The sequence below is a fragment of the Tuber melanosporum genome (assembly GCF_000151645.1).
Source record: "Tuber melanosporum whole genome shotgun sequence assembly, scaffold_29, strain Mel28".
Lineage (NCBI taxonomy): Eukaryota > Fungi > Ascomycota > Pezizomycetes > Pezizales > Tuberaceae > Tuber > Tuber melanosporum.
The window spans coordinates 418,877-438,626 of NW_003298963.1; the positions used below are offsets into that span (position 1 = coordinate 418,877).

At 42.5% G+C, this 19,750-nt stretch overlaps 2 protein-coding genes; one reads left to right on the plus strand and one right to left on the minus strand.

The window, feature by feature from the left end:
• Positions 1 to 6: 6 nt before the first annotated feature.
• On the plus strand, positions 7 to 830 carry GSTUM_00006650001 (uncharacterized protein; the record flags this gene model as incomplete). XM_002838839.2 has 1 exon in its annotated part: positions 7 to 830. One exon carries the CDS (start codon positions 7 to 9, stop codon positions 652 to 654), a length of 648 nt encoding a protein of 215 aa, XP_002838885.1. The 3' UTR covers positions 655 to 830.
• A 3,670-nt stretch (positions 831 to 4,500) lies between these two features.
• Positions 4,501 to 5,444, minus strand: GSTUM_00006651001 (uncharacterized protein; the record flags this gene model as incomplete). XM_002838840.2 has 2 exons in its annotated part: positions 4,501 to 5,028; positions 5,120 to 5,444. 2 exons carry the CDS (start codon positions 5,442 to 5,444, stop codon positions 4,790 to 4,792), a joined length of 564 nt encoding a protein of 187 aa, XP_002838886.1. The 3' UTR covers positions 4,501 to 4,789.
• Between the last annotated feature and the right edge of the window lie 14,306 nt (positions 5,445 to 19,750).

Sequence of the window (19,750 nt, forward strand, 5' to 3'; positions counted from 1 at the left end):
AGGGCGATGCTAATGCGCCTCTTCAACGACGAGTCTGGTGTCAAAGACTCCACAAACAAAAACTCCCACCTCGCACGGGATGCCGCTGCAATTGCTGCTGCCGTCTCGACTATCGTCCCTATAGATCACGAATCCCTAATGACCCAGGCCCTGGCCATCGCTCGCAAATCAACTTACATCCCATCGGCCTTCTGCGTCGGCGCCATCATAGCCACACCAAGCGGGGACATTCTCTCAACCGGGTACAGCAGAGAACACCCCGGCAACACCCACGCCGAGCAAGTCGCCATCGATAAACTCCTTTCCTCATCTTCCACCCCAGAGGAAGCAGTGGTTTACACAACCATGGAACCTTGCAGCAAAAGGCTCTCCGGGAATAAGTCCTGCGTAGACCGGATTCTGGAGTGTGCATGGATCAGGAGGGTTTATGCTGGTGTCATGGAGCCTGTAGATTTCGTTGAGAATAGTGGAAAGGCAAAGTTGGAGGCAGCTGGGGTTGGGTACCAGCTTGTTGAGGGGTTAGAGGAGGAGTGTTTGGGGGTTGCGAGAGGAGAGGGAGAGGAGAGGGTGGAGGAAGAAGGGAAGAATGGGGAAGGGAAGTATGAGGAAGGGGGAGATGTGGTTGTGCAGGAGGTAGATAACTTGGGGTGTTAACGCCTACCCGCCTGTCTGTCTAGCTAGGGAACGAAAAGTTATGTTTTTTTCATTTTCTTTCCTTTTCATTTTTTAATCGTATGTGGAAACTGTATTGTTGTTATCGCATGATAGATTAAATTGAACCGGGCTTACCTTTGGCTTGTGATATAGTACTGGTATTTATTGAGGTCTTTTACCATGCGCACCATCCTTTGTCAAACCCTTCTACGTGGCATGCCCCGTTGAATCTGGGAGAGCTCCTTATTTTTGGTGCTTGTTTGCTTGAGGCTTTTGTTTGTCAGAGTTTTCATGATGTAGTATCTATAGGAGAATACCGTGTAGTTTGGTACAGTACAAGTACTCTATCACCTTTGTATTATGTGTTAGCAACCATTGATCTGACCATGATACACAAATACGCACTTTTTAACCTTAAAAACCGGCTCTGGCTGCCCTGAACGAGGTTATTATCGTGTCCAGGAATATAATGGAAAAAATTCCCTCTTCTTCCCCATGCCTAACCCTGAGAGTTAGAGTCTGTTTAGAGGTCTCCACCAGCTCACCTCGACTGTGATACTGGTGCTGTACCGGCACTGTAGGCCAACATAGACCAAGAATGAATTCGAGTTGCTGTAAGATCCCCGGAGGATAGTACGTGCCAAGTTACCTTGTGCGCTGTTCTAAAGTATCATAATTATAGCAGTGGTGGACCGGTGTGCTACATCGTTCAAGTGTTATACCGGTACTATGTTAACCCTGATTGTGGGGTTTTTGGAGGGTATTTACTTTTCACTGCCACGAGGATTTTTTGGGGGGGGGATTCTTTTCATATATCTCTAGTGGGCCATTCGGGTGGGTCTAGCAGAGGAGATTTATCCGTGAGTTATCTGCCCGTATATTTATCGGAGATTGCGAAGGTATTGAGTGTGTGCTGTGCTCTTCCTGTGCGTCTGTTTCGTCTTCGGCGGTGAGGTAGACCGATTGGGGGAAATGAGAAAGGGCGAATACGAGAAGTTTTTGTCAGTCGTGGAGATGGAATTGAGCGATCTGGAATTCCCGAGGATAGTAGGTAGGACTTGAGTGTGAGATCCGCTTAACTCTGGGATAGTTCATGCTCTTGTCACTTGGCAAAGTTATGCAGATTGGTAGACTGGTTACACACCCTCGTTACAGGTATCATGACTAGAGGTATAATACTTCGTAGCATAAGTGCTCAGCCCCACAAATACATATACTAACCCGGCTGTGTACAGTACAGTACAGTACTTTACTCGTATTATACAAAGGGTCTACCCAATCGGCGCTTAGCCAACACTAACATTACCAGTACCACTGGCACCAACCGCCGCGTTCCGAGAAATGATCTCCGCATCCGTATTCTCAAACCTCGCAAACCTCGCAAACCTTGTCCTCCACTTACTGGTTCAGTGCGTTACGATCTCAGAGCAGGGCAGAGCTATATCTATCCGGGGTAAGCAATCAAAGTAAGGATCAAGAAGGAAGGATAGTTCCTTACCCCTCCTGTACCTCGTAAACACCAAAACCAGTGCTAACCGATAAACTTTATCCTTAGAGCGTACCTTCCCCGAACTCCTGTAATAAGATGAAATACGGATGGACAGGAAGAAATCCTACGAGGGAGCGTTATACGGTGCTCGATAGGACAACCGAAAACACATGCGTTAGCGTCCATCGTTACAATATCTCGAATTTCTAAATTCGGAATAGGTCCTCCTCTTGGAGGTATAATAGGATTTCCTAGATGATTTTCGTTTTGGCATGGGGTAATTTAGGAACTCGTTGTGGCTGTGGGTTGGGAAGCAGAATAGAAAGATTCATCGATTCTTATGATATTGTCTTTGATGGGACTTGCGAACACGAGCTTTTCTATCGGCACTGTAAATTTAGTTATCACCAACACTATGATGGCAACGAAACAAGACCATTGTACTCACTCATATTCAGCCACAGGAAGTAGCAGCCGTCGGACAATCAATTGCTTGTGATAAATGGTTGACTTCTCAACCCTAGCTTAGTCTATTAATACTACATTTCCTCGTTCGGGTCCTCATGGAACACATGTACCCGTATCACACTAGCAGGCTGGAAAACTCCCGTACAAACCCATTCCGTGCGTGGCGCGAACGTGGCTTTGCTCTACAGTATGGAGAAATGGTTGCGGAATGCTTCGGTAGGTTAAGATAGTACTGTACAAGCGGAGTCCCCGAAAAAGCGGTCCCCGCCTTCCCACTTTGGAGTGCCGAGACTTCTGAGTATTTGCAAGTACTGTCACAAGTCGGGAGGTTCGGGATAGCCGGATTTGGGGGTACGGGGGTGCGTTTCTAGGTTATAGGGCTTGATAATGTATTGTGGGGTCGGTACGAGGGGGGCTTTCAGAGGCCAAACTACTCTATTGCTAGATAGGCTTTAGGGGCCAATGAGATTATCGCCCGGAACCTGTGCTCTGGTCGATTGCCCGGGGGTTGGATATCTTTGAGTGTTGGGAAGTCAGCGGAAATGCTGTACTGTACAAGTACTGTAGCTATCAAATGTTGAAAGTGTCATCATCCGCGGGTTGGAAGAGCATTGCTAAACCCATCGTGAATTGAACAAGCTGGGCAACTCCCTGAAGTGATCGATACGAGTTTGTCATTAAAGTCTCGACCGTCTCAGACCAGTATCGGTACTATAATATTATTGTACAGTACACACGAGGAAATGTGGGTGACGCAGGATCGGTTTCAAGTTATCCATTGTGACCCGACTTTGACAATTTCCCTTCGCCTGCCAACTACCGGTACCCAGGTTCCTCACCAGCAATCTTTCGTCCTGGGTACGTCTATGACATTAGGCTGAAGTGCCAATGTCAGGCTATTGTCCTACCGTACGGGTACTGAACTCGAGCGCAGTACACGAGACCCTTGGCGAACTCCCACCCTCAATGTCAGCCCCCAAAAGCCAAGGGAAAGAGAAAAAAACACAAGACGCAAGGTGCAATTGTTACAATAAAACACTTGCACGAATTTCCCTCATCATCCTACAAGTTGTCGACCTGATTATATTGCGTGGCATCGTCAGATGGTAACATTGACAGCATCCGATTATCACATCTGATCTCCGGGGTTTCAGGGTTTGGGCACTCCTTATCATGTAACCTTACCAGTAGAGCGTGTCCATCTCGCCACCTGTACTGTGCTCTTACTTGCCATGATAGACTCGAAATCTGCCATTACTTGTATTGTGGTACCCTGTGCTACCCGCATCATCTGGGGGAAAAACTGAGGAAGAATTGCTTGGCCTGTAAAGAAAACAGAATTGCCCAAAGAGAAAATCGTACGGATCATGTGGCGATTATTTAAAGGATTATTACCTGTTGAACCAATTTCTCTTCGAGCCATGGGTTCCGACCCTTGCTGGTTTTTCCCAAAATTTTAATTATACTGGTGCTGTACTAGTACTCCACTAGTACGCTCCCTAACGCCAAGTACTGACACTCATCCCCGAGGTGGGAGAACAGCTAGCGATACTCGTATTCAAAGCGCCCGTAGGGAGTAGAGATTTATACGCGGGGATTTGGCTATGTAAATCGTACCATTTGCTTATAGCTATAATATTGGTAGATTAGATTGATCCTCGTATGAATAAGCTTGGACGGGAAGTTGAAGGGGTATGGTGGAACGTAGCACAATGGATTCACGAGTGATGTAGGTAATGATTCGGAGGGATAGTGGCAAGTGGTTGGTAAATTAATGTTGATTGTGGTAAAGTGGTGCTTGAGAGGGATCGTGCTCGGCTGATTCGGGAGTGTGATATTGGGGGATGATGAAATTATGGGCTGGAATGGAGATATTCCATGAAGGGGAGTGAATGCAAGGCTTAGATAGGTTACTCCCTAGCTAGCTAACCAGCTAGTGAGCAGCAGACGACCGCATCACCGCAATACGAGAAAGCATAGTACTGTACCCCCAAAGAAGAGAAACCAAACATCTATATAAACACACTCTCCTCCACATCTCAGGAGACCCTTTCATCCTCACCACTACTGGCCTCGCCATAGAATCCCGCAAACTCTCCTTTAAACCTTAAGCTCTGCTCATTCCCAACCATGAAGTTCCTAGCGATAACCTCAGCCCTCCTCCTCTCCGCAACCGCGCTAGCCGCCATCAACGACCGCTGTGCAGTAAACGGTACGGCAGGCGTGTGCGTTTCCACTGCCGATTGTACTTCCGGCGGGGGCAAGTCCACCGCTGGCTACTGCCCCAACGACCCAGCTGACATCCGCTGCTGCACGAAACCCAAATGCGGCAATGGCGGCAGCTGTAAATGGACAGACCAATGCACAGGCACAACTGTCCCTAGTACCTCCCCCCATTACACTCGCTTGAACGGGATCTGTGCTAATAAGAGTAGATCAATGTCCTGGTCCCGCGAGCTTTAAGTGCTGTAAAAGCTCAGGCTCAGGCCCAGGCGACGGAATCCCAACCATCCCAACCAATAGATGCAAACCGCACGTCGTTACAAACGGTTACATTATCCTGAACCAATTTCCGAGAAAGGTACACACAGTTTGGTGCTACGCGAACAAGCCCGGCGATCACGGCACCGGAACCGCTCTCGACCTCATGGTGCAGAATAGGAATCCTATCGGGCGGACCATCGCCGAGTGGACGATGAATAATCATGCTAGGTTGAAGGTCAAGTATATTATCTGGGGACAGCGCATTTGGAATGTCCAGGTTGATGAGAGGCCTCGTCCGTGGGATCAGTGGAGGCGTATGGAGGATAGGGGAAGCGATACTCAGAATCATTGGTGTGTTTGACCTGTGGCATGATGTTTGGTTTGAGGTGCTAATGGTGGCGTTTAGGGATCACAATCATGTTAGTTTCCTACCCGCTTAGGCGGTTCCGATTCCGACGTGGGAGTTAGAAGGGAGGGGTGAGATAAGATTAGAGAGGAGAACTCTTTGGGAGTGAACAAGGCGCTATGGCGTGATAGGATGTGATTTGGTTCGGATTGTTTCTAATAGAATTTCTGCTGTTTCTCGTGATTAGTTTTAGACCATGTTTGGCATGCCGCAATATAACAAAAAAAAGATAAAAAAAAGGAACAGAAAGAAATTTACCACGTGAGTTCAAATCTTGTTAAAACCCGAGTGCTGAACGATAGTTGAGATGAGAAACAAAACTAGTAGACTAGGATTCCTGTCAGAGGAGGTATCATAGCCATGCCAAGGTCCTACTTTATTACGTAACCTCTAGAAAATCCAATTCTTGAAGAACGTGGAAGATCTTGTGAGGGGGTGTATATCAATGTGCGGGCGTTATTTCGGGAACAAGGATACGCACAAGAGTACTGTACCTAAAATCTCACCGTTGCTAACCAACCCGTAGCTTTATATAAGCAGATCCGCCGAGTATGAACACGTGATTACACCACCGGTAGGCCGAGTGACCCCTCATGGAGGTACACGTTCGAGGTAAGAAGTATTTGGAAATATGAGTCGTGACTTTGCATTACGCAAAGAATTTTGCCATAACGTATTGGACCGGGAAGTGAATCAGACGGGGAAGTGAATCACGTCAAAACGACGCAATGAACCTTCCGTGACCATTCTGATATTCCTACAAAGGAACAGGCAACAAATACTAAAGCTTTCTATAATGATAATAAAAGCTGGCAATCCACTCTGAAGGATAGATTTATCGATCTGAAGAAAACATTCTCTCAAACCATGGAATGGGTGAGCAAAGTAAGCTGGTCCACCTCATGGAATAGGAGGCATTGACTCTTGCAGAAGGGTTTTAAAAGCCAAACAAAACCCAAAACCCAGGTGGCAGGAAAGGGGACAAAGAAATAGCCCCAATAGTATTGCAGGGATGGCAAGTATGAAATATACTCGACATATTTGATGATTTTTTCTTCTTCAATAATGTCTCTTTGAAATGATCTCCAACATTTCTGCCCTGAAAAGCACTGTATCAAGTGAACTACCAACACTCCTTAGTACTGCAGACCTTGGTTACATGGAAAGAACTGAGTTAAGTTATACCTAAGCCATTATTCTATTCCTCCAACTATGTATAGCCAATTCTTAGACTAATTATAAGAGATGTGCTACAATTTAGAGCTATACTAAGAGGATTTCTGTTAGGTGGAGACAACCTGATAAACTTTCAGTGTTGTCTAGGCCAACCAAAATTTATTTCTGTAGATGGAGATTGTCTAAAAAGGCTCAGACTTCACTGGTTTCGTTTATTACTACTAAGAGTGGAGTAAAATAGGTAAAGTAGAATTGAATCGTAAAGACAATATTATATTATTAAGGTCTCTTCTCTGTTGCTTGATGATGTCTAAAGCTTGGGAGGTACTTTGATATTTATATTCCATGTCTGGGTGTTCACTGACTACATCTATTTATTATACAACAATGTACCTCTCTGATTATAACTCGCAACGTTGGGTATTCTTAAAAGGTACGAATACCAGGAGACCCTGAAAATTACTACACTCTCTTCGGCAATTACAATATAACTAACTGGGAACCATACTGTTCACAATAGTAATTATCCCATTATTAGAGTCTTTGGACTTATAGCCTAGTTCTCAAGTCAAACTGAGTTGGCCCCAATTGTCTTTGCCTTTGATGAAATATTTCAGTTTCATCTGCGGGTTGTATCTGCGAAGGGAGTTGTAATTACAATCTTTCTAGATTGCCTGACTTCAAACCTTCATAACTTCTTATCCAACCAATAGATATCTTCCAGAGAACTTCCTACTAATTTGCAGAAAGCTATTCAACTGGATTGACAAATAATCCCTCAATCAACAATCCTTGGTTGCTCTGAGTAACAGGGTTTCAATCACAGTTGTAGTATTGAAAGTTATTCCCACAACTACAATGTATTCTAAAACCTTGTTATAATATTGTGTGAAGTCCATTGGCTTCTATGGTAGTCTTTCTTGGAGTTCTAAACTTGTCTAGTTATTATAGGGTGGATGCAAATATATTGGTCACACGTTAAGATCCTTTATCATTCAATACTATCTCTTCATACAAAAGTGTCCTGTTACTTACAGCTCATACCAATAATGTTACATCTTTGAAGCCTAGTGACTCTCTGAGTAGATGACTGATTTACTCTGTTCTACTTTCCAGACATAGTTGAAGGTCTCCTCTCATATATTCTACAAATAGAATCCAGTTGGACAGATAGCAGCGATGTATATGGTGTTATTCTAACACCTTCAATTCTGTAGCATTATAGTCACAGGATGCAACTAAGATTGATATGTATGATAACGTGCAGGCCCTGTAAGGAGGCCAGAGAGGGGTGTTAGAGACCAGGGATTCTGATTATGAGTAGGGTTACCATACTTAGGATGATTCCTAGGTATCCGATCCTGGTATTCCTAACAATTTCACCCTTGATGAGAATACTGTGCCAGTACAAAATCAAAAAGTATAATATTAGGAATTTAAATAAAAAGAGCATTCATTGGGCCTGACTAAATCTTGTAAAGTAATTGTAAATAAATGTCAAAAATAAAAATTTTTAATATAAGGTAGGAGTAAGTAGGAAAACAATTATAGTATTGAAAAATGTTAGGGCAAGTAGGAAAATTGTTCCTACAATGTTGATCTTTAAGTGATTGTAACAGCAGTACAGTTGATATCAAAATAAAATGTCTAAATATTAATATATAGGTAGTTTTCTAAAAAGCATTCTGTAATAGAAGCTTACTGGGAGAAGCTGGATTCCGAGGGTGAAAATTCATTGAAGTGTTCTTTCTGAAAATAAAAATCAAGATAAATCAACAGTAGAGCTGAGAAAATAAAATGGTAAAACTTGATATTATTAAGCCTAAAACTTTACTTCAAGTTAATGAAGTCTTGATCTTAAAAGGTAGTTAATTTCTACAATAGAACTAAGATTGCATATACTTAAGTAGGATTTATATATCACCCTCTGCTCTCAATTACTCTTCTAGTTATGTGAGTATCCAATTCCTGTAGACTGTCTAGCTTTTTCCACTAGTTGGACTAAAGATCCTCAAAAGCAAACTAGACTACCTAGTGATACTCTGTTAGTAACATCTGCTGAATAAAAATATTTTAAGCACGGTATCACTAATACAACAGCAGGAGTTGTTAGGCATATGGGAGTGCACAGACCCTCAGTATGGTAATTGCACATATACCTTTATTTATCGGAGTTGCCAACCCCTCTCTCCGGCCTCTTTATAAGACCTGCATGTTCTTAGCGAGATTTTTAAGAATTGCATCCGATGACTATAATGTCATTGCAATGGAGTCTACTTCATAATACCATATACCTCACTGCTGTCTATCTGACCAGAAGCTATTCACAGGATATTTAAGAGGAGACCTCTAGGTAACTCTGGGATGTGGAATAAAGGAAATCTGTAAGAGGTACATTGAGTTACTAGGCTTCAAGATTAGGTATTTGAATTACAGGTGGTAGGTAATGGGACGTTTTCATTATGATAATTCGTAACTATTCCTTCAGTGCCATGGTGGCCATGGGAGATAGAAATAATACTTATACCTATCTGAAGGCTGCTGTAAATTGGTTGGTCCTGAAAACAGGATCCCTCAGGAGGTAATTCTCTTGAAGGTGAGGCAGACTGAGGAGAAGCTGCTTAGACTCAAAAGACCTATAGTTACTCATCATAAGTGTTTGTGATCTGAAACCTGTTTAATTAGCAATTGCGCCATACCATGCGGGACTAGGGTACCCGAGTGGGGTGTAAACAGGCACGAGTATGAACCAGTGAAGCAATCAACTAAACAATCTCAATAATTGAGATAGAAATAATACTAGCTAGTACTTTGTATATCCTCTCCTTGCTTCCAAAACTGCAGCTACCCTATCAGGCATTGATTTCTACAACTTTTCAAAAAACTCCTCAGAAATTATCTTCCAAACCATTGGTAACAATTGTACAAGCTTCTTCTTTCCAGCTTCTTTTTCTTCTGGGGTATCTCCAATTCTTGAATACTGCTGGTATAATCGCTTTTTGAGCTCAACCCATGCATGCTCAATAGGATTCAAATCAGGAGAATATAGGGTGTGTTCTTCAATCTCAATACAATTTCTCTTAAGCCAATCTATAATATTATATGCCTTGTGAACAGGAGCATTATCCTGCTGAAAAAGAGTATCTTCAAGTTGAATACCCAAGGAAATTATTTGATAAGTAACTGGAAAAAGATGTTTTCTTAAAAGTCTAACTGACCTGGTTTTATTGATATTTTGAGTAATAGGAACCAAAGGACCTTTACCATTACCCCAAATGCATCCCAAAACGATGAGTAAGATTCCCTTCTCTCTCTCTTTTAGATGAATACACTCAGCTAGCCACTTCTCTCCTGGCTTTCTAAAAACCCATTTTTGCCTTGGATCCTTAGATTTTTTTCACACTACACTCATTACTCCAAATAACCTTTTTGAAATCCTCCACTGTCCAATTCTTATGAGCAGTTGTCTACTGCCATCTCTTGGCAAAATGCTGAGCTTTGAGTCTGGGTCGTGATTTGGCTAGCGATTTTATAATGTTGGCTTCTTTGAGTATCCTATCTACTATTAATATGTGAGTTAGGTAACTGAAACCATATCCTATCACTATTGTAGTACAGGTACTTAGTATAGTATGAGACTCTGGGTTCCTTTTTGTTCTCAACTGTAGAAAGTGAAATGCCAGGTATGTATCTATCCCAGAAGTCCAATCTTGCCATTTTTCAATTTGACTTAGGTGCATGAATAATTATTTGATGCTGATTGTGATTAAACAAGGTACGGTGACTGAGGCAAGGAATATTATCCAGAGATTAACGTTGACATGCTTGAAGAAGAAATCTTTTAATTATTATCCAAGGCCAGCCAATTATTTTTTTGCCATTAAGATAATATTGTAAAGGCAGTAGAAAAAGGCAATAATCATGCTCTTTTCAATGTTGGTCATTTCTCATCAGGCAGTTTTTGGAGGAAGGCTATTTTTTTAAGTAGACTTGTATCTGAATCGGTTAACTATGGTTGAGATATGGGATATTACAGTAGTAAATAGAGTAGAAGTATTAAATTGAATAGATACTCACGATTACCAGTTACAATTGGGCATTTAGGCGAGGCTACTGACTAAGCTTTCAAGAACTCTTTTGACCAGTGGCTGTAATATGCTGTAGATATAAAGTATTGATATGCTGTCTACCAAACCTACATTATGCACAAGTATCCAACTCATAAGCAGGCCAATTTGTATATTCAGAAGAGACTACGGGAATGATAGCTAAATAGACTGAGATTTCAGAAAGATGTCTATTCAACTGTATAAATTGGAGACTCTCGGTTAGAAGTAAAAAGCACGCTTCGTCGCTACTATTTTCCTCCCATATAGTTTGGCAACACTACGTCAACTATTGTAGACCCCCCCACTCCCCTCTGCCTCCTCGATGGTTCCTGCCTAGGGGCACGCTTAACTCTTCCATCCTCTCCTGCTTTGGCCTTGCTTGTCTCTTGTCTGCTTAATGGGGGAGTTATCTGGGCTTGCCCAGTAGTCCTGTCTTGCTAATAGGGGCTCGCTTAGCTTTGGCACGGTCGGCTTCCTCTCTTCACTTCCAGATGGTACTGGCAGTGGTCGACGTCCTTCTCCCCACTTGCACGATCCCTGTTCGGGAACACCTCGGCTAGTAACTTCGGGGTCTGTCTCGCGGTGAGATTTGACCATACCCTCCTAGTTGCTCGGTTCAAGTTTGTTTTCCTTTCTCACCTTGTCCTTCCACCTCCCTACCACTGGTGGAATCCCTTCCACTAAGTGATGCTATCTCTCAGTTAACAAGGAACTACATGAGAGACATGGTAATACAGCAGGTTTAATTTCAATTAAATCTGCACTGGGGCCTTGGGCCCTTCCTCCCTTTTTCTCTTCGATCACATCGGCTGGTATCCGACTACTGGCAGCTAGTCCCCTACTACCACTCCCTCTTTTGCCGCTTCGGGCAGCTCCTTCGGCCCTCCTGAACGGACGGCTTAGGGCTTTTGTTCTGCCAACACCTCCTGCTTACAGCGGGCGCTCTTTCCTTTCAGTTTCTCCTGCTTGTAACCGTGGGCTATATGCCCAAGAGATACATTTATGTCACTTATACGGTGCACCTATTCATTTTTTCGACTTCACGGGCGAGGCCTGGCCATTAGTTTGTCTCAACACGTGGGGCACAGGTTGGGCTGGTATCTGGTTGTTGTAGGCGAGGGATTGGTTTCGGCCTTTAGTTTGGAGTTTCTTTGGTTTAAGTTTTCTTCTGTTCGGTGGGGTGTATACTGTGGGGATGGGAGTTTTTCCTTGCTTTGAAGGATGGGTTTCTGGGCTTTCTGTCTTTACCATTTATAGATAGCTGTGCAGGAGACTTGCGGGGGAGTTTTTTAAACCGAGGACTGGTAGGGTATCAGTGGCTCTGGGTAAGACCCCTCCACGCTTAAGTCGTGGGACCTTAAGGTCGGGCACCTGGCTGCTGGTGTTAGCCTTTCTGCAGTCACAGTTTTTCTTTTGGCTGCTTGAGAACAAGGCAGGGAGGAGGTGCGGGTCTACATGGTGCAAGCTGATATGACTCCCAGCCTTACTTTCGTTAAAACGGATAAATAAATAAGATTATAAAAAAAAAAGTATAAAAAAAATAAAAAAAAAAGTTGGAAGTAAAAAGCACATCTTCTGATGGCGAAATATTTTATCAAAGAGTACAAAGATGGTGTGAAAGAATTCAGAATCAAATAGTGTTTATACTTGTTAAGACCACAGACAGTTGCGTACAGATGGGAGAAAGGTACTTAGTTGTGTAATAAGGAGAAGTAATCCATAAACACTCAGATATAAGATATAAATATTAAAGTACTCCCTGAGCTTTACAGACATCTGAAAGCAATAAAGAAGAGATCTTAACAATATTAAATTGTTCTACCAACACATACTTATTACAATATCTTTATTGTTTTCTTAAGTAAGTTCTTAGAAGTCATAAATGTAAAGAACATTACCAAACCTTCTTAGACAATCTCCATCCATACCAAAGATTTTGGTATAAGTCTTCTCAACACATGCTGGAGTTAGCTTCTACCTAACACTAGCTGTTAAGTGGAGACAACCCGATAGATGTCAGAGTTATCTAGGCCAACTAAAATTCAGTTCAGTAGATAGAAATTGTGCAAGAAGATTCCAATTTCACTCATTTTGTTTGTGACTACTAAGAGAGAAGTAAAGTAGGTAAAGTAGAATAGAATGTTGAAACAATATCATATTGTTAAGGTCTCTTCTCTGTTGCTTGATGATGTCTAAAAGCTTGGGAGGTACTTTGATATTTATATTCTGTATCTGAGTATTCATGGATTACATCTATCTATTATACAACTATGTACCTCTCTAATTATAACTTACGACATCAGGTAATCTTCCAGGTACCAATATCAGGAAACTCTGGCAATCACCACACTCTCTTCCGTAATTGCAATATAGCTAAATGGCAATCATACTATTCCCAATAGTAATTATCCAATTTTCAAAGTCTTTAAACTTCTGGCATGGTTCTTAAGTTGAACTGAGTTGGCCCCAATTGTCTCTGTCATGGATGAAATAATTAGTTTCATCTGTGGGTTATATCTGCAAAGGTAGTCGTAATCATAACCTTTCTAGGTCGCCTAACTTCAAATTTTTATAACTTTCTACCTAACCTACAGAGATCTTCTAGAGAACTTCCTACTAATTTGCAGGAAGCTATTCCACCAGATTGAGAGATAATCCTGTGGTTGGCAACTCTTGATTGCTCTAGGTAATCGGGTTTCAAACACCATTCTAGTATTGAGAATTATTTCCGCTGCTATAACGTGATCTGAAACCCAGTTTTGACTCTCAGTGAAGTCCATTGGCTTCTGTGGTAGTATTCCTTAGAGTTCTAGACTATTTTGATTTTTGTGGAGTGGGTGCAAATGTATTGGATTCTTGTTGAGATCTTTTATTATTTGATACTGTAACATGTTCGCAAGGTGCTAATCACGTTAATGGTAATAGATACGATAGTTGGCAGGTGGCCTGCTCTTCCAGAGAGGAGGCGAGAGCTGAGAACTAAAGGAGGCTTCAAGGGTGTACTGAGGAACAAAGAAGTAACCGTACAGCCAAGTATATTGAAATACTGTCTGTCGAAGTCTGCCTTTTCCATCGTGGAATTAGGTGGTCTTTAAATACACAATTCTGTTTATGTGTAGCATGAACGAAACTAATCAAAGCTATCAACTAATACACTTTGGTAAAACTAATTAAGTATCAAAGCAATACTTAAAACAAAACATAAAATAAAACTAAGTATCAAAGCGATACTTAAAACAAAACATAAAAAAAAACCAATTATCAAACGATACTTAAAACAAACCAAGTATCAAAGTAATACTTAAAAAAAAACATAAAACAAAACCAATAACCAAGTACCCGTACTGGTTATAGATACTATCTCTTCCTACGAAAACGTCCTATTACCTATAGCTCATGACAAAGACATTACATCTTCTAAGCCAGGTAACCTTCTAGATAGCTAGCATATTTACTCTGTTCTACTTTCCTGACCTAGCTGAAGGTCCCTTCCCATATATCCGGTGAACGGGATCCAGTCGGACGGATGGCACTGATGTATATAGTATTCTTCAAATGCCTTCAATTCTGTGGCATTATAGTCATAGGATGCAACTGAGGTTGATATGTCTGATGATGTGCAGGCACTGTAATGGTGCTAGTAGGGGGTATTGGAGACTAGGGATTCCCATTCCAAAAGGGGTTACCCTACTTTGGGTAGTTTTTAGGTATCGGATCTTGGTATTCCTAACAGTAGCTCACTTATATGTACTACCCATTTTCAAAAGTATCTGGATGCCTTGGTGCCAAGACATTTTGCTTAGCCTAGCCAAAGTTTCCCACATCCACACAACCACCGTTCAAGTTTCCCATGTCCTACAACATTACTCCTACTTGATAAACTAGTGCAACATTGAGAAAGATTCTCGGAGGTAACGGGTTATATTTAAGAGAGGTAATTTACCATTCAGGCTACGAGAGTTTAGACTAATTATCATATTTTAGAGAAGGAAATAACCTTCCGGCATCATACAGCTACTGTTATCTTAAGATGTCTAGATATTCCTATAATGTTCAAGCCAATCAAAGAAATCACAGGCCTTTCTAGTTCTATTCCATCCGATATCTGGAGGCATACTTTAGCAAATGCAAGAAATACTCGACTTGCTGCCACTACTCTCCCAGTAGCCAGTACCACTTTGTTCACTTGTGCTTTCAGTACTCCCAGCCTTCTCAGTCCTGTAAGCCTTCCCTGTCCCTCAAGCCTTCCTGGTCTTGCAAGCCTTCCTGGTCTTGCAAGCCTTCCCAGTCCTACCAGTTTTCCTGAGTCCGAGTCCAATAAAGAGTTTTCCTTATTGGAATTGATTAGTACCTCTTTTCTGGATTCTGCTCCTCACAGTGAGCATCCTACATGCATGCCTGAGGAGGATAAGAATAAGCTTGTCAAGTTTGTTAAAAAAAGACTTTACCACTCGGAGAATGACTTTATGTGACGTTAGGCATGAAGGCGGCCTGTCCTGTGTGAGTGATTCAAGTATTTATAGGTCCTTACAGGAGTCGGAAATTGGAGCCTATCAAGAAGTATTCAAATTTATTGTGAATAAAGAAAATCAAAAGAAGCGCTTGGTACGTAATTAGCTTTTATGTTTCTATCAAAAAAATACTCATTGATACAAAAGAACCTATTAGCAGTTCGACTGCAACCAAAGAATTAGTACTTAATTACTTTTGAATTATCAAGAAAGTTTTGGGCAGAATTGTATAGAGGATTTACTTCGGCACTTAATAATAACAGCTTATAGGAATACTGCGAGCTACAAGCCATATGGCAGCCAGCACACGAGTGGGCTAACTACCCATTTACAGACGAGATGTCGATCGAGATTGTGAGTCTTTATGGACCATGTTTGGTTTGGAGAGAAATGACTAAGAGGTGGGAAGATGATGGCATTGGAGCAATGAAGAAGTAAGGTGTTTCAATTATGTACTGGGGAATGATATCTTATAGCTGGAAAGGCTGATTTTCGATCTGGGAGAGTGAAACTAAAGAGGAGAAGGCAAGAGCAGCTAGTGATATCTTGACGTACAATGAAAATCGTGAGGAAGAAGCATTCCATCTAAATACTGCCTGGCGAGCATCAGAGGAATGGCAAGAATTGCATAAAAGAGAATTGTCAAATGCTCAGGAAGCTAGACTTCTTGCATCTCTTACTGGTATTAAAGCAAAAACAATCCAATCATGGAGAGGTAAGAAGTATAAGATTAAGAAGCTAAAGAGGAGGGATTCAAAAAGAATAGATTTATGGTAATATGTAACATACCTAGCACATCCTCTCCTATAGCCAACATGTCAAGTATACAAATTAATTAACTCAAACTTTCTCCTAACGGAAGACAATGTACCGGCACATGATTCAGACTTTACCAACTACGAGAGAGAAAAGGTAGGGATTGATAAGGTGGATTGGCCACCTAATTCCCCTGGTTTGAACCCAATTGAGCACCTGTGGAACATTATGAAGTCTAGGATTCAAACTCAGCATGGTGTTGAAAGAGTGACTTCAGCAGCGGAAATGCAATTAGTTTTGAAGCAGGAATGGGAAAACATCACAATTGAAGATATCAATAGAGAAGTGTCTAAACTACCTAGTATTTTAGCTCAATGTATTAGCCAGAAAGGGGGGAATAAATTTTATGGATAGTTAATAGTTTCAATATTATCACGGACATATTCTCATGATACCCTATAGGGGGCGAAAATGTCTTGGCACCAAGGCATCAGGATACATTTGAAAATGGGTAGTACAGTAAGGTATTAATAAATACTCTTCTCAAATATTAAGATAGCAGTAAGGTTTGAACGCAGTATAGTTTAAACTATACAATGAATTTCCAAGCTTGTACTAATGAACTATGCGATAAATGTATGGAGAAAACCAGTTTATATGTTCCCATAATTGGTTACATGAGATCTGCTTCATACCAAGAAAATATCTATCTATAGTACATTTCACAGGTGGGTAGTACATGACCGACACACACCTCTGAGTCACATGAGGCATGGGATAGGAAATTGTCATATCTCAACACTTTTTAAAAAAAAACATCTGGTTTTTAATAGAGAAAATTAATATACTTATAAGTAATAATTGGTATTGCTAACCTTATATTATAGTACTACAGAGAGAAAAGTGGTCCCAATTCTAGGCTTCCGGAACCATACGTTTCAGGTTTTGACTATATGTATCTAGCAAGAGACTGAATTTTGGCTCCAGAGTCTTTTATTCGCATAATCCTTTCCCCTCTAATCAGAATTCTCACTACAACAGTTGTCCTTACTGTCATTACTTTCATCATTATTTTCCCCTCATTGATTTTGATACCCCGTATACCTGTGCCTCCGAGCCAAGAATTGGCACCTCTTTTGGAATGGCCCCGCCCGGCCCATAAAAATCACAGTGTTCGAGCTGCTTGAAAAACGGAGCCAGAGGCGCAATGTATCCGGTGAGAGCGATCACATCACACGTTTGACAACGACTCTTACAAGAAATTGGACGCTTTCCTTTCCGGCCATTTAGGAACTACATTGGGGGCCCAATGATGCAATATAGTTTTATTAGTTGTAGTAGGGAAATGTGGTACCAGGTAATACTCGATAGGATCGTTTAGTCTGATGGCCAAAACATTGTGCCGTCAAGGTCTGTGATGTTTAGATTATTTCTCTACTCAAGTACAGGGTGGTTGTGTGCGCGCTCCTTGACGTCGGCTTCAACACTATAGTCTACCCCCTACAGATCCAGGAGGGCTATTCCAGAAGAGGCGCCTGCTTCTTGGCCCGGAGGCACGCGTACCATTTTTCAAACTAATTCTGTATTATTTCTACCGGTTCCGGAGCACTTCTTATCATTACCTCATTCCGGATCCACGGCGAGAGCACAGGCTGTACTGTACTCTATGTTGACTGTCGCCGCGACCATGACCCCAATGCCATATGCAGTTACTTGTGACTGGAGATCTACTAGTTTCAGGCAGGCTCTGTTGATTTCAATCCGGCCACTCAAGGTACTGGTCAAAAAAATTCAGAATTGCCAAGATTCTCAGGAACGGCGAACCCCTTGGATGGTTTATCGATCACGACTACGAGTCGGAGTCCTCGATTACGATACCTAGTTCTATGATAATAACAACGCTATTATTCCACGGGAGTACGAGTATAATTGATAACTGATGGATCAGATTGCTCCACATTCTATTATAGCGTTTGCGCAATCCGACCGTGACAAATAGGATTTTCGGTTCGGATCCTTCCGGCGAGGGGAGGGCTTGATGGGCGATCGCCCGATCCATTCTGGAGAGTTTACAGGAAAGCCTCTGATCTACCGATAGCTTAGTTCGCCGATCCCGATATTTGAAAGCCAAGACCACGATCGCCAGTCAATATCTCCCCAAGCACTATGATAATTTACCTATCTCCTCTCCACTCGAACCTCGCTCGCTCGGTCGAACGCCGAAAATTAACACCATCTGACAAATACTTGCAGAAACAAGGTCATGATCATTCCACATACCCTCAGAGGAGAGAGCAAATGACCGCCCTATCTCAATAATCGCTCATCCAGTTTCAAAAAAAAAAAAAAAAAAAAGTCTTGTAATACAAAGCAAAGTGAGTTCTCTTCGATAAACAAGCAAACCCCCAGAACGTGCGTAACATGCAAGGCGTCATAGCGTTGTTTCTCTCTGAAGGCCTTGGCTTAACTGAGTAGACAAGACTCTCGGAAACCACAATCCAATGAGAGAGGAGGGGGAGGGGTGTAAATAACTATATGTGAAATGACTTGGGGACTGAGGTAAAGGGGTGCTCAAGCTTCCCTGGAGGGGCACGAAACGTAGCGGATTCATACAATGTTTCGAGCTTTTTTTTTTTTTTTTGTCCATGTTCCTTCCCCGCTGATGTGGAGTGGAACGCGATGGGTTGGTCATAGTACAGTACCGGTATTCTGCTATTATATCGTATCTATATCCCCCGGGGTATGATACAGTACTTGGCGATATAGAACTGTAGTCTATTACCTCGTGCCGTACATCCCACCACTCAGCTGGACTCGACCGCCCCAGCCAATGCAAACCCACTCTGCTCGAGTGGTCTTGCTCAATTCCTCTCAGCGAGACCCAATCGGCAACACGAAACTATGACACCCGCAGCGCTTCATACCAGTGGGTACCCGGGAATACCCCTATACAAGTGTCTCTCTAGAGAACGAGTACAGTACCTGCACCGCAAGTTTCGGAGTGAGCGTTGCAGCGGGTGTCCTGCATCCCACTTTCTTCATACTGCTCTCTCCTGGCCACGCTGACTTCGGCACTCTGCTTTCTCCCTACCGCAAGAACTGGACTAACCAGACCTCACACTAAGACGTCTAGGATCCCCTCCCTGGAGAAAGCAAGGAATCACCGAGAAAGAGGCTGACTTTCAGCCCCCCGCTGAGACAAGTGAAAGCAAAGATATAACAGACGCTGCTAGCGACTCCGGCGTCCTAGCGTGGGGTTCGATTATCCTAGTTCTACTTGACCTAGGTGATAAGTACAGTACAGCACTGCACTCAGAAACAGGGTCGTGAACTTTACGGGCACTCAGATATGCACGGATTTTTTGCCATATACAAGGATCCTGCAAATCCCTGTCTCCGGGTACTTATGCCTGGAACTGAGTGACGGCAGCCCAGTGTTGCACGAATAATTCCGTGTGGGTTAGTGTGTGGGAGAACTTGGCTGGGGCAATCGTGTCGACAAGAAAGGTACTCGAGTAAGGGGCTGAAGTGGAGGCGATAAGACCAGGGAATGCTCTGTGCATGAGAGTTGTATATACTGTACTCGAGTACTTGTAGGGTAGGATAGCATAGGCTATTGAGGCTGTTTCATCCCCGCAAATGATGCAAGTTCCCTGTTGCTTACGTGTTTAGAGTAGTTGTTGCAGTTTTGATGCAC